The sequence below is a fragment of the Diuraphis noxia genome, unplaced genomic scaffold (genome assembly GCF_037042655.1).
Source record: "Diuraphis noxia isolate RWA-SAM2 unplaced genomic scaffold, SU_Dnox_SAM2 contig0001, whole genome shotgun sequence".
In the NCBI taxonomy this organism is placed as follows: Eukaryota; Metazoa; Arthropoda; class Insecta; order Hemiptera; family Aphididae; genus Diuraphis; species Diuraphis noxia.
In genome coordinates this window covers 90661698-90675622 of record NW_028301711.1, presented here as the reverse complement: position 1 = coordinate 90675622, position 13925 = coordinate 90661698, and the positions used below count along the sequence as shown (strand labels likewise).

Genomic DNA, 13925 nt, shown 5'->3' with positions numbered 1-13925 from the left:
GTTTATATTTCATTAAATATTTTTAAATGTTGGATAGTATTTTTTTGAAATGTATGCTTGAATACAACCAAAGCATTCTTTATCACAATCTTATATTTTATATAACTGTTGAATAAAAAAAACATGCAGAATTTACATATCATTTAATATATATTTAATCATTCAAAATTTTTAATTTATAAAAGTATTGAACAAATACTTCTTTAGAGCCATAATTTTATCTTAAGTGACATTACTAAGTTCTACATTTTGAATACATATGTACAAAATAATTTTGTAGAGACATTTAACTCATAAAATATAACAATTATATTTATGAAGTTTATAATTGGGAGTAGTGCACTATTTTTTAAAAGTTATTCAAAGTATAGTCTGCGCATTATTTTGTCCAGATTTGATATATTTTAGTTGTCCTGCCTTTAAGACCATCTAGTAAAGCAAATTCTCCTTGATGCAGTTGTCTTTTGGGTCTACTTCTTTCATATTTCTCTATATATAGTCTTCCTATATTAGGAAAGACCTACTTAGCAGTCTTTTCCCTATAGTATAGGATTCCTAATTTTTAATCTTATCTTTTGCCATTTTTTTCATCATCCTGTCCACGTTAGTCTTCTTTTCATGATATTTCACTCTTTTTACATGAGTTTTAGAAAATGTTTTGAAGTTCTTCATAGTATCATATTCTCCATACACTATACTGGTTTGTGGATCAATATGTGGGCTATATCCTTTATACTTTTCTTCAAAAAATTCCATTCTCACTTCTTTCTCAGCTTTTTCCATGTTTCGGAGCCATATAGTATAATTATATGTATTAATGTCATATACAATATAATATGTGTAATTTTTAAATTCTTAGAGATAGTTCTAGATTTTTCCAGTTTCATTCCATTTGTTTGCCATTTGTATTTTTCTCAATATATCTGCTTTTAACTCATTGTCCTGGGTTATGAGAATTCTTAAATACTTAAATTGTTGTACTATATAGAAGATATGTCCTTTTACTTCTGTACTCTCTCTTTTTTTGTCATTCATATCTTCACAATTTTATACTGGCGCGGATCTAGAAATGAAAAAAGGGGGGGGGCTTAACAAAAAAGTGTATGTATCCGTGTCCCGTCCCGGGATTTTGTACAAAGTCTTTCTTATTTTTTTAAATATCTTAAGTACCGAAGTCCTAATCTTAGGGGAGGGGGGAGCTTCAGCCCCCCCCCCTTGTATCCGTACCTGATTTTATATATGGTTTTAAATTGCTGTTCAGCAGATATATTCACTTTTAGTAATGATTAAAACATTGAAGAATTGTTTCTTCATTTGTTTAATCAATCACTCATTGAATGCGTATTAAATAATACAATATGTAATGAACATTATTTTTAAAGAGGTGTTATCTAGGATTAATTGAAAAATGTAGTACTCTAAATATTGATAATTTAAATTTTTATCACATGTTTATAATTTAGATAATATACATATTTTGTCATTAATAAGTTTATTTTTTAAGTGTAAATTTTCAGCAATGCTTTATTAGTTGTTTATCTAATCTGTACACAGTGTATACTTGAAATTTGTTCTTTAGGGAGGGTATTAATAATTTAGTCTCAATCCACTGATTTTCTTAATGCGTATTAATAGTAATTATTTTTCTTTTATCATTTAATATTTAGAAAATTAATATTTGCAAAATGTGAAATGAATGCTAAATACATTTTTTAGCAAAATGTAACAAATTACAATAAAATTGTTTTAAACTTTTTAAAGGAAAATTACAATTTGACTAAACAAACTATGCTATAAAAAGTTAATATTAAATTAATTTAAATATTTTATTTTTTAGTAAACTTATTGGTTAAACATCTTGGTTTTTAATTTTTAGTTTAGATTTTAACTCAGTTTAATACAACTCTGCTAGTAACATGTTTTATACATTCAGTTGAATAATATTTGTGGTAGTAATAATAATAAATTATCTTCATAATTGATTCATTGTGTATCTTCTAATAATTTTCTTAAGTACATTTTTTTTTAAACATTAATGTACTAATAATTTGAATATTGTTAAATTATGGATGAGTTTAATATTATCTTCCTTAATAATTGTTCAGTGAAATCTGTAACATAATATTAAATTACATATAACTGTTGTTTATACATTTTATTATTTTGTACAGTTTCAATTGAAAAATAAACAACTGAAGAAATTGTTATTTTGAATTAGTAGAAGATATAAAATATTTAAAATAAGTTTATTAATCAGTTATACATATTATTTTATATACTTAATTGAAATACTTTTGTGTATTGTTGCTTTTTCCATTCTGTCTTTCATTATTTGTTTAAACTTACTTTTTTTTCATTGTATTTTTTAGTCTTAGTTTTCAGTCTTTAAATAATTAGTTGAGTTAAATTAGTTTGTTTTGTAAATTCTATGTATTGATTATTTGTTTTTATATTTATTTATTTTATATTCAGAAGAAGTCATATTATATATTACATCTGTTATTTCTGTCAAACATATATAAAGTTTAGTAGTGACCTTTTTTTTTGTAGTCAAACAGTTTAAAGAGGTATCTACAACATAGGGCAATAATGACTTGAGTTTTTATCTAATATAATATTATGATAAAAATAAAATAATAATAACTATTCATTTTTATATAGTTAGGTTATAACTTATAATACTTGAAACTTAAAACTTTTTTTATAACATTAAATATTGAAAAACATCTCTTGAGAGTCGTGCATTACTTAGTTTATGGTCATATTTATAATATTATGAAAATAATATACGTTAGGCGCCCTTTGTCCATATACTATTGCTTTCACTGACTCATTCTCCTTTCTTAACTTATTTCAGCATAATTTCGTCTACAACAAACTTGGTGGTCTGCCAGACATAGTCTTTACCAATAACAAGAACTTTTCTGTTAACCAGGTTACCTCTTTTTCAGTAAAATAATATCACTCTCCCTTATGTATCTCCCTACCTATTCAATCAGTTATAGCATTTCTTATCAGGACTTCAATGAGACTGATTAAAATTCAATTTCTTTTTTAACTAGGTTGAGATTTTCTCAAGATACTCTGTTAATGACGCTGATGTTATTTTCAATAATGCCTTCTTGTCTTGTATTGATAAATTTCTTCCACTTCACCTGTCATCCTGTAGTAAATTTCGTTCTTGGTTGTCTAAACCTCTTAGAGATTTAATTTTTGACACTGAATGAGTCCACTCATTTCAAAAAACTTTGTCACATAGAGATTACAATATTTTTTCCGAACTCATAGCCTAATGCAAATACTTATCGAAGTTAAATTACAAAACGTGTATTGCTAGCACCAAAAAGCACTTTCCAGTAAGTTGATTACCTAAGTTCTATTTGTGCTGACATATCAAAATTAGTTTCATTTTTCTCCGATTACTTTACTATTGTTTATAAATCTCCTTCAATAGTCCCCTCATTACCAGATAAATGCTTTAGACTTTTTTTTACCTTCCCTCTAACTGTCCCTTTTCACCTGACGACATGTTTAATGATTGAACTTCTTTATGTAGTGTAAACTCTCCCAGTCCTGATGGAATATCTGCTTTCTGTTACTTTCTATCAATTTTTACGGCCATAATCAGCCCCTTCAACGCATGTTCAGAACATTAACCTTCTGACTTTTTTTTCAGTTTTACTCTATATTCAATGCTTTTATATTTTAATATTTTAATTATATTCTTAATTATATTTATAAAAATGTTTTGTTTACATTGCTGTATTAATTAATTTAGTTTTGCTTACCTCATTGTAGTTGCTACCTGGCGTATAGATTGTAAATAAATAGGTACCTAAATAAATTTAAAGTAGTTAAACAGATGGCTACAAAATAAGGGAATATGATAAGATTTATTGTCTATATTACTGTAAGTGTTTGACTCAACTATATACAAGTAATTTATGCCTGTACAGCATGCTATTAAGGATAATCTTATTCAAATCTTATTTTATTACTATTTGACCTAACCTAGGATTTTGAATAAAAATGTGGTTTAAAAATAATTTGTTTGATCTTGGAAGTTTTATCAGTTTTGCCAAAACGTTAAAAGTTTTTTTAATTAAAAATGCATTAGCTATATTTTAAATTGGTATAAAAATATTATGTATTACTACATACCGGCGTGAACAAATCCACGGGACACAGAAGTATTCCATCCAGCCTGTGAAAATTTTATAAAATTATAAATTTTTATAGGTAGTATATTAAATAAAAATAATAATAATAATTTAAAAAAATGTTTTTTCAATATAAATCTTAAGAATTAAAATATCTTATAATTTTTAATTTTAATATAAAAATGAACCTACCGTTTCTAATGACAACAAAATATTGTTAACTAGCGATTAGCATAAAAATATTCAGAATTATTGTATATGATAAGAGTCATCAATTAGATAAGTGAACATTGATAATGTTATATTTATTGTGTTTTTAGAATGAACAAAAAACCGAGGAAGTATATGAGTATATACTGTCTTAAGTATAAATATAAATTTTGAATATGGCTCACAAGTTAAAAAAGGTTAGGCACGCCTGCAATAGACTTTTATAGTGTCCATTGCTCAATAATTTGTTTTGATAATTATTTCAATGACTAGTGTATAAATAAATATTAACTCTATTTTATTATAAACTAAATAAATAATATGCAATACTCCATGACTACATTTTGTCAAAATATATTAAGATTTATTTAATTTATGTAATAAGTATAAGTTATAGTGTTTTTATGATATAAAATTCTGGTTGATTGGAAAAAGTTAAGAACTATCTACCCCATTTGTCTTACTAACTTGTTTGGTAGCAAACTGAGTACAGACCTTTTATTAATTAAAAATTAAACATTTTACCACTATTTGGTTATTATGAAGTTTTTATACATTGAAGTTAATAATTTAGAACACTTCACCTACATGTATTTGATTAAATTAAAAGTTAAACATAAATTATTTCTTGTGTTGGCTTTTTACACAAATATTTGAAATTCTGATATAGGTATGGTGTTCTAAATTCAATTTCACTTTCTTAAAGTAAAAACAAACAGTTTACTTTAAGTATTTTACTTTGTGACTAATTTTTCTCCCTTAACTATTCTATCATTTTGTTATTAGTATATAATTTTGATTGGATTATTTTAATTAACAGTTTTATTCATAAATGATGTAAAATATTTCGGTTTTGTAACATTAAGTTAATTTTTATGCAAATCTTGATGGATTTTAAAAAGTCTTAACTATAATGCAATGTCTTCAACAATGTATTACATTAAATTATGTTTTTAGGCAACTAAGAAGTTTGTCAGAAAATGAGTCTGATGATCCTTCATCAGAAAAAAAAGAAGAATTCCTAAGTTTACCTGTGACTGCTAATCTATGTCCAACCTTACCACCTTCACCAAGTACTTCAAGCATGTCGAAAAATCATAAAAACAATACTCTTAGTGGGCAACGTGCAAGATCCGTCATTAAGAGTTTTTCAGCTACCGGCTTGTCTCTCATGATACCTCCTGGTTTGTATATAATGATTAGTGGATATGTGTTTATTGTAAGGTAAACAATTTAGTTTATATTTACTTGTTGCTTTAGAATCCAGTAACAATGGATTGAAAATGAAGTCTCCAGGATCATGTAGTGCATTGAACTCGCCCTGTCGCGACGTACCTTTAATTACCAGCTTGAAGCCACCAATTATATTGCGCAGAGGTCCTTCTGGCTTTGGATTTACAGTTAATACTATTCGTGTGTACTTTGGAGATAGTGATTTCTACACTATGCACCATTTAGTAATGGTATGTAAATGTGTTTGACAAAACATTTATCTATGTATGTTAATATGTTATCTACTCATAAGCTGTATGCAATTAAATATAATTTAAGAAAAACCACTTATAAGTTACAATATATCTCAGTTTTTATACATAAATATTCAACATGAATTTTACATCTTGAAAACATTGTTTCTCTCAAGTGTATTTTCAATGAGTTTAAAGTGATTATACATACTTACGTCATTAAATACTACAATATTTATGATCAAATTGGTTAGTAAATGTTGAATTGTATATCTATTATATAGACATTTAACAATGAACATAATTTTCAAATGGAAATTTTAAATATAATATATTAAATATTGTTTGCATAAAACAAAACAATTTTAAAATACATAATAAACTAAAGTTTAAAATTTTTGAAGCTATTAAAAATAAATATCACACGTTAAGCCAAATATAAAGGATTGCTCATATTACTATTTCACAATTTACCTTATCAAGCAATTGTATATCATTTACATTTTGAATTGTAGAAAATTATTTATTATATAAGATAATATAAGTGTTTAAGTTAATGTCAAACTTTTACTTACTTGTTTAGAAAAAAAATATAATTTACTCATTTAAATTCCTATCAGGAATTAATTCACACTCCCTTAGCTTCATAGCTACATGTGTATATAGGTACTATATTTTATATTTACCTAATTTGATCAGTTTGAGTTCAAAACTATAAATATTGGTTTTGACATAATTATTATGTAATAAGTAAAGACAATCTAATGTATTACAATGATATTATACTCACTTAAAAGTTTTAAATTAATAGTCATTGTTTTGTTAAATTTTTTTCAGAAATATTTTTAACTTCTCATTTTTAGTATTGAATATAATATACCTAATGTATAAATTAAATGTTAATATTGTGTGTGAGAATGATATGAAACATTCATGAACGCTTAATTAATTTATTACCTGGAATGGAATGTCGGAAGTTTATTTTATGGTCATATTTTACTTCCCTGTAGCATGTGATATCAAGTGCTTATGATTGCTATAGTCAATAAAATTACATTTTATAGTTTAATACGGTTAAACTGTTTCGTAATTTTTTAATAAATGCGTGTATAAATAATAATATGGTGTGTGTGTAAATTCTCAATCCAGAATTTTCGCTATGTATTTGTGTCCTGCATGTCGAATGAGTTCCGAAATTAGCATTGCAACCAGCAAACACAATAATATTATGTTCTATGTTCTAAGAGGGGAGAAATATATAAATCTTTTGAATGAGTATGAGTAGTATTTTAACTTTTTACTAGCATATTATAAATTTTGATGACGAATCGTTATAATTATTATAAACGGGTAGATAGCGAAAAAAACGTTATCTGCAGTACAGTGTGTTAATATTATACGGGTGTATTTGTACAGGCGGTGGATTCCGGAAGTCCGGCTTTCGAGGCGGGCCTGAGTCCGGGTGACTTGATTACGCACGTAAACGGAGAACAAGTTCAGGGGATGAACCACACACAAGTGTTGCAGTTGCTGTTGTCCGGCGGCGACAAGGCTACCCTGCGGTCCACGCCGCTAGAGTTCACGACCATCAAGACGGGCGGACGGCGTCGAGAACCTGGCCAGAGCAAGTTGGCGTCGAACGCCAGGCACAGAGGCCTCGGGTTCGCGCACCACTCACACCGGCACAAGAGGTCTCAGCGTAAGGACATACCGGCCGGCGAGAGCAGGCGCCGACAAAAGTCGTCGCTGTTTAGGCGAATCAGCACCAAGTGCACTCCCGACTATCAACAGGTACGTCATTGGTCAACGTATACATGGGTGGATACGAATGTGTTTTAATGACAGACCGCAAAGCTATCGATTGCATTCTTAACGATAATTTTATCGTCGCGTTTGCCCGAAAACAATCTTTCTAATTTTTATGTTTTTATTTTTTGACTTTTTTTTTAAAGTTTATCAGTTTTAACTAGGTATCATTAATAACAATATTTAGTATCGAATTTAACCGAAATACAGTAAGTAACTAGCTGAGAGAATAGTGAACATTTGAAAATCAAATTAAATCGATTTCATTAATTAATAATGGATTAAACAATAATATATATTTTTACCATTCGCGACGTTAATAAATTTGATCATTAGATATGCCTAACAGAAACTTACACAGTTATATTTCTGATGTTACTCAAAATTGAAGACAATTTGTTTTAATGTGTTTACTGTAATTATTATAATTTTAATCAAAATGGCAGTTTTTTTGTTAATGTGATATAAACATAATTTAAACATTATGTTAACAACATAAATAATTAGCTAAGTAAATACCTGAGATTTCTAAATTTAATTATTTCAAAACATCATTTTATGAGCGAATGGCTTGTACAAGGAAAAGAGCTCAAATTTCCAAGACATTTTCAAAAATGTGATAGAATCAATAAAAATAATTTATAGTTAAAATGTTATCGAAAATAAATATTAAATTTGCTTTAAACTGTGCACTGATAAATTAATCCAATAAAAAGTTTACTTTGAAGTATATTGAAAATGATTTATAATTCGATAGGTAATTAAATCGACATTATTACAATGCGTTGTAGATGTATGAACTACTTTTTATATAAATACATGTCTTTATTTGCACATGTCTTCTGTTACTTGCTATTTGCAATGGATATTGACGGTCTGCCATATTGTTTGTTCACAGCTGACCATTATAGGAAACCGATCGCCAACTGCCGGAGGCGTCGCGCAGGACTCGGCGATGGTAGCTGGGGCTGCGGCGACGTCAACGTCCGCGGACTACTCGTCTTCGACCAGCTCGTCGAGCTCGTCGGCCAACTCGTCACCGACGGTGACACCCAACTCGCCCACGCCGTACCAGCGGCCATCCACGCTGCACGGGCTCAAGCACAAACTGCACTCGGTCACCAAAAACCTGCACTCGCCGAACCGGCGCAAGTCCGTCGGCCATATACCGCTGTCACCGTTGGCCCGGACCCCGTCACCATCACCGCTGCCGCAGTCTCCCACCCGGTCGCCCAGTCCGCTGACGTTCTCGTCCGGCCACCAGCCCGGCAGCTCCAATACCACGCAGTCTTACAGCCCATCGTCGCTGACGTCGTGCAACCCGGCAGCGGGATCCGGTGGTGTGACTCCTTCGGGGTGTGGTTCGACGGCCTGCGTCGGCGGAAGTGGCGGCCCGTCAGGCTGTTGCATCAGTACCGGCAGTGCAGGCGGCGCTGTTGTCGTCGTCAAGAAGACGGCTGGTTCATCGTTCGGCCGGCCGTGCAAGACGTCGGAACCGGGCTCGCCACTGTTGCGACGGGCCCTGTCCCCTGACCGGTTGCACCCGCGTACCGCCGAGACCAAGTCCAATTCCATTTCGCCGCTGTGCGACCCCGCGCTCAAGGTGACCACGCACCACGCGCCCCGCGTCACGGTCACCACCAAGTCGCCCCCAATGTGTGCGCGCGGACCCGGCGCCGCGGCCGCCAACTTGCCGCTGTCCAAGACCTGCACTACCACCACTACTACCACGGCAACAACGAAAATATTGCAAAACAACTCGGCGGCTTCGACGCCCGCCGTGGAAGAAACGGCCACCGTCGTCCCGGCGGCGACCACTAAAAACGAACAACCGCCATCGTCACAGGTAAACAAAATGTTCTCGGTGGACGTCGGTGGCGGTCACGTATCGCTGCCTCGTATAGCCGAAGAAAGAGATCATCTTCAGCAAAATCATCATCAGCCGACGCAGCCAACCGTCGCCGCCGCCGCCGCCGCCGTTGTTGACAGACCGAAACCCGTAAAATCCGCAAGCGGCGGCTGCCGGTATTTCTTCAACAGGAAGTACAAACAGCAGAAGGAAAAGGAACTACTGCAGCAACAGCAACAACTGCAGCAACAGCAGCCTCAACCGCAGACGCCGTCTTGTTGTAAGCCCGACGAGGCGTGCAAGAACGGCGCCACCGGTAAACACGGTACGACGAACGATACGTCGCCGCCCGGCACGTCATCCACTCCGCAACCTTGAATGACGACGGCGGCCGACGAAAGACGACGACGACTTGTCGGTCGGTGGCCGCTAGATTTTTTCCGCCCACGACTTTAACTCCTTTTATTGTTTACTCCGTCAAGGCTCTTGCCCTCGATTCTTAGCGCCCCCTCCCCCCACCACTGGCTTTTACGATTAATTATTATTACTACCATTCATATTGTAATTATTATATCCTTTGTAGACGAAGTGAAAACTGTAGGTATGTTTTTGTTGAATTTATTTTTTATTTAGTTTATATATACATATATGGTTTATGTTACAATCGTTTTTGCCGCACTTTTTTCTACGCCGCAGCTTTTTACATCGTAGGCTGTGTAAATATCACAGGGTTGTACTTGTGGACTAAATATACACTCGTGATGATATAATATTAACCATTATTTGTCAAAATAATATACGTATACGACATACGTTTGTCTGCATTATTATTTGTTATTTCACATCTGTGACCAATCCGAAACGATTTAAATGTATAATATCCGTTCACTACTGCAACGATGCTCTGTATTTCATTATTGACCAGGAATTGTTTAGGAACAATTTTAAATATTTCAGTTTCGGTTTTGGATGAATTTTTGCTTTCAATTGTACTTCAGTTTTGTTTTGTACGGCGTACGAGTGGGCGTGAGTGCGCTTATACGTTGATGTATTGCACGATTAGATAGTTGTACTTGGTTAAGTGGTTGTGTGTTTTCATCTTAGTTCGTTCATTGCACAGTATGTTAATTATAGGTATTTAGACTACCTATGCGTTGTGTGTTAGTTTGTGTTTGTGTGTTTGTGTGTAATATTATTGAATGATTTGAATCTAATACCACACTCGACGCCCGATTATAGTATTAGTATAAAACTCTACATTGATTGCGTTTTCGGTATTACTCAATCTTGAGTTATTTATTTGTGATATTTTGTGATAGATAATACAACGCCCAAATATTTTTTTGTTCGTAATTTTCGTCTTTGATAATATTAAGTAGATAGGTAGTTTTCGAACACGTCATCATAAAAACCCATTTTATTTTATTATTAATTATATATCGCTTTATTTACTATATAACTATCACTTTATATGTATGTACGATATGTATACACAGTATACATATGATAACCTATATTTCATTTATAATAGTTTGTTTTCTATTATTATCAAAATAATTTAATAATCATACTCTTTTTTAGTATTTTATTGGTATAAATCCTTCAACGGTGATAGTTATAAGTATACCTACGTCAAATTTATGATTTTTTTTCCATATTACGTACATTGTATTTGAAATTTAAATTAAAAGAATTATAAATCGTTTTAAAAGACTGGAGAATCATTAATCATATTTGTATAATTTAAACATTGCACTCTATGAGCAAAATATTTGATTTTGTTTTTTAATATAATATTTATCTGCAATTCGTAATATTCTGGATGTAAAATGATTTGTATTTAGTATCGTTTTAAACGACTCTTTATATTTATTAATATTAAGGTTTGTTCTTAATATATATTTAATCAATTTTTATATTAAAGTAATAAGTATATTAGGAAATAATTTATAATAAGAGTGCCAATCGCAAGTTTAGAATACTTTTTTGCAATAAGTCCCAATTTGTCTATCGCGTGAAAATGTGTTTTTTCCTTGTAATTTTAGTTTTAAGGCTCGTTAATAAGCCAAAGCCTTGTTATGTTCTGTTATGATACGTCGTTTATGAAAAATGTTCGAAAAGACATCCGCAACACTCGTTTCGATTATAAACTCGTCACATTTTTCTTACGCGGTTCGTTATATCCGTTTTTAAATTTATGTTTTAGTTTTGCTTTCTTCCTGTCGTGTGTCTACCTTAAATCATCGTTAATGTATAACATTATGACCGTGTTTTATTGTCATCGTTTTTTTTCCAGCGTTTTGTAACGCTCCTAAGTTTGTTAAAGAAACAAATACCAAAAAATTTTTTATGTAAAACTTTAATGTATTATAATAGTATAGGCACAATTATGTTATACATTAAACGATTATTCGCTGTCTCTCAAGTTCCAGCCTGTTCTTGTTTTATTATTTTATTTATTTTCTTCTTTGACTTTACTTTTTTTCTTGTTATTATTTTAAAATATTTATTTTATATATTTCGCGAATGCAATTTATCACTTAGATGTTCTATGTTTATTACAATTTATCTTGTATTGAATCATTTATTTTGTAACAATACTAATAATAATAATAATAATAATAATAATAATAATAAATATTATCATCATCCTATAATAATGGGTCGAACTTTCCGTCATGTCCACCGTCCGTTGGTATTGTTTATGTTGCAGGTACATATCGAACTTGGTATTTTGAAAATCGCGATCTGGTAGTATTTTTCTTTTTTTAGTACATAAATCAGTCATAGCGCGTGCTTATCCACGAGAACCGCTTTTCCTTACTGGATATGCATAATACGCGTTCGCTTCCCAAAACCCCCCGGTTTGATTTAAATTTATTTGTTATTATTATTTTTAAGGTAATGTATCGGTTTTCCTTTTTTAGATAGATATGTCATAATCGTTATTTTATTATTATTTATTATTATTTTTTTTTTAACATTATAAATGTACAAAATAGTTGATAAATTGTATCTAATCAATAAACTTATTTTTTTAACTTGTTTTTGTTTTTTTTTTATTGTTTATATTATGTAGATATCTATACAACAGTCCTTTCACTTGGTAAGTTTCATGGCTATAAAATAGTGTTATTGATTATATTTTTAAATCATTTACAGTGTGTTTGATTATTATCACAACGCATCTCACATTGCGTATAATATAGCACTGTTCGTCCACTTAAGGTTAATGCGCGATTTGTTTTTTTTTTTTTTTTGTAATTTTTTATATATTTTTTCGTTTTTCATAACTGTATTTTGTGCGAATAGGTAGCTACATACAATATATTTAAGTTTTAAGTTACAATTGATTAAATAAGTATTTACACATATTTTGAAAAAATTTTCAATCTAAATTCAGTGGCGCACGCAGGGGGGGGGGGGGTTGTAACCCCCCCCCCCCCCCCCCCCCCCGAAATTAGGTTAAAATTTACAAATTTTACAAGTTTTTAATATCGAGTAATACCTATCATCATTGGTTATGTGGTACATGTGCGCCGTGTCACCACAGTTATATAATAGTCTATTCTATTATCAATACGGTAGATACATGAATAATAATTATGTCATTATCATTTATCTTCATTATTAATAATAATACGGTCTTTGAATTTATTAAAATGATAAAATGAAGTTCTAATCTTTATTGGTAGGTAAAATATGATTATTACCACTGATACATAACCATTGTTCTGTGGTAAACTGTGGTTTTAAACTATCTTTACATGGATAACAGATAAACATAAATTTGATAATATAATTTTGATAAAACAATAATTGTAATAAGAATATAACTATAATATTCGAGAAATGCTGAATTACAATTATGGCAAAATAGTTTTAAGCACCAGTCAGATATTATTCAAACAAAAAAAACTGTTACAGACCTGTACTTTCAGTGTGATCCTCAAATATACCCAATCATTTCAAAATTGCTGCAAATATTTATTACTTTACCAGTAACCACAGCCACTGGAGAACGATCGTTTTCAACACTACGACGCCTTAAGACCTACTTAAGAAATACAATGGGACAAAATAGGCTTAATAGTCTAGCTTTATTAAATATTCATAGGGATATAGAAGTTAATACAAATTATATAATTAATGAGATGAGTAAATCATCAAATAAAAGATTAAAGTTAAATTTGTAAATTCTTAATTTTTTAATTAAATATATTTAATACTTAAGTAAATATTTTGTTATTTGTAAAATGTGTTATATTTTTACCTTGACCCCCCCCCCCCCCCCCCCGAAAAAAAATCCTGTGTGCGCCACTGTCTAAATTTAATTTCAAAGTGATATTATGCATATAAAAATATAATCAAGTTTCTATCTTCTGAGTTTTAACTCGGAATACTTTAGAATTTTATTTTATAACAACAGATTTT

At 30.9% G+C, this 13925-nt stretch overlaps 1 protein-coding gene and 1 long non-coding RNA gene across 4 annotated transcripts in view; one reads left to right on the top strand and one right to left on the bottom strand.

The window, feature by feature from the left end:
* The window catches only part of dop (microtubule-associated serine/threonine (MAST) protein kinase dop), a 30738-nt gene extending 18206 nt beyond the window's left edge, over window positions 1-12532 (top strand). For all 3 annotated transcript variants that reach the window (XM_089217703.1, XM_089217704.1, XM_015518793.2), the window contains 4 exons: window positions 5328-5554; window positions 5631-5833; window positions 7253-7627; window positions 8541-12532. In XM_089217703.1, the coding sequence (XP_089073829.1) occupies window positions 5328-5554; window positions 5631-5833; window positions 7253-7627; window positions 8541-9869 (2134 nt within the window). In that variant the 3' untranslated portion in view covers window positions 9870-12532. The remainder of the gene's footprint in view (window positions 1-5327; window positions 5555-5630; window positions 5834-7252; window positions 7628-8540) is intronic.
* On the bottom strand, window positions 132-4151 carry LOC107169142 (uncharacterized). The gene is made up of 2 exons (XR_001506236.2): window positions 3789-4151; window positions 132-2111 (listed from the first exon to the last, which is right to left on the bottom strand). It is a non-coding gene; the product is annotated as an uncharacterized LOC107169142 (long non-coding RNA).
* Window positions 12533-13925: the final 1393 nt, after the last annotated feature.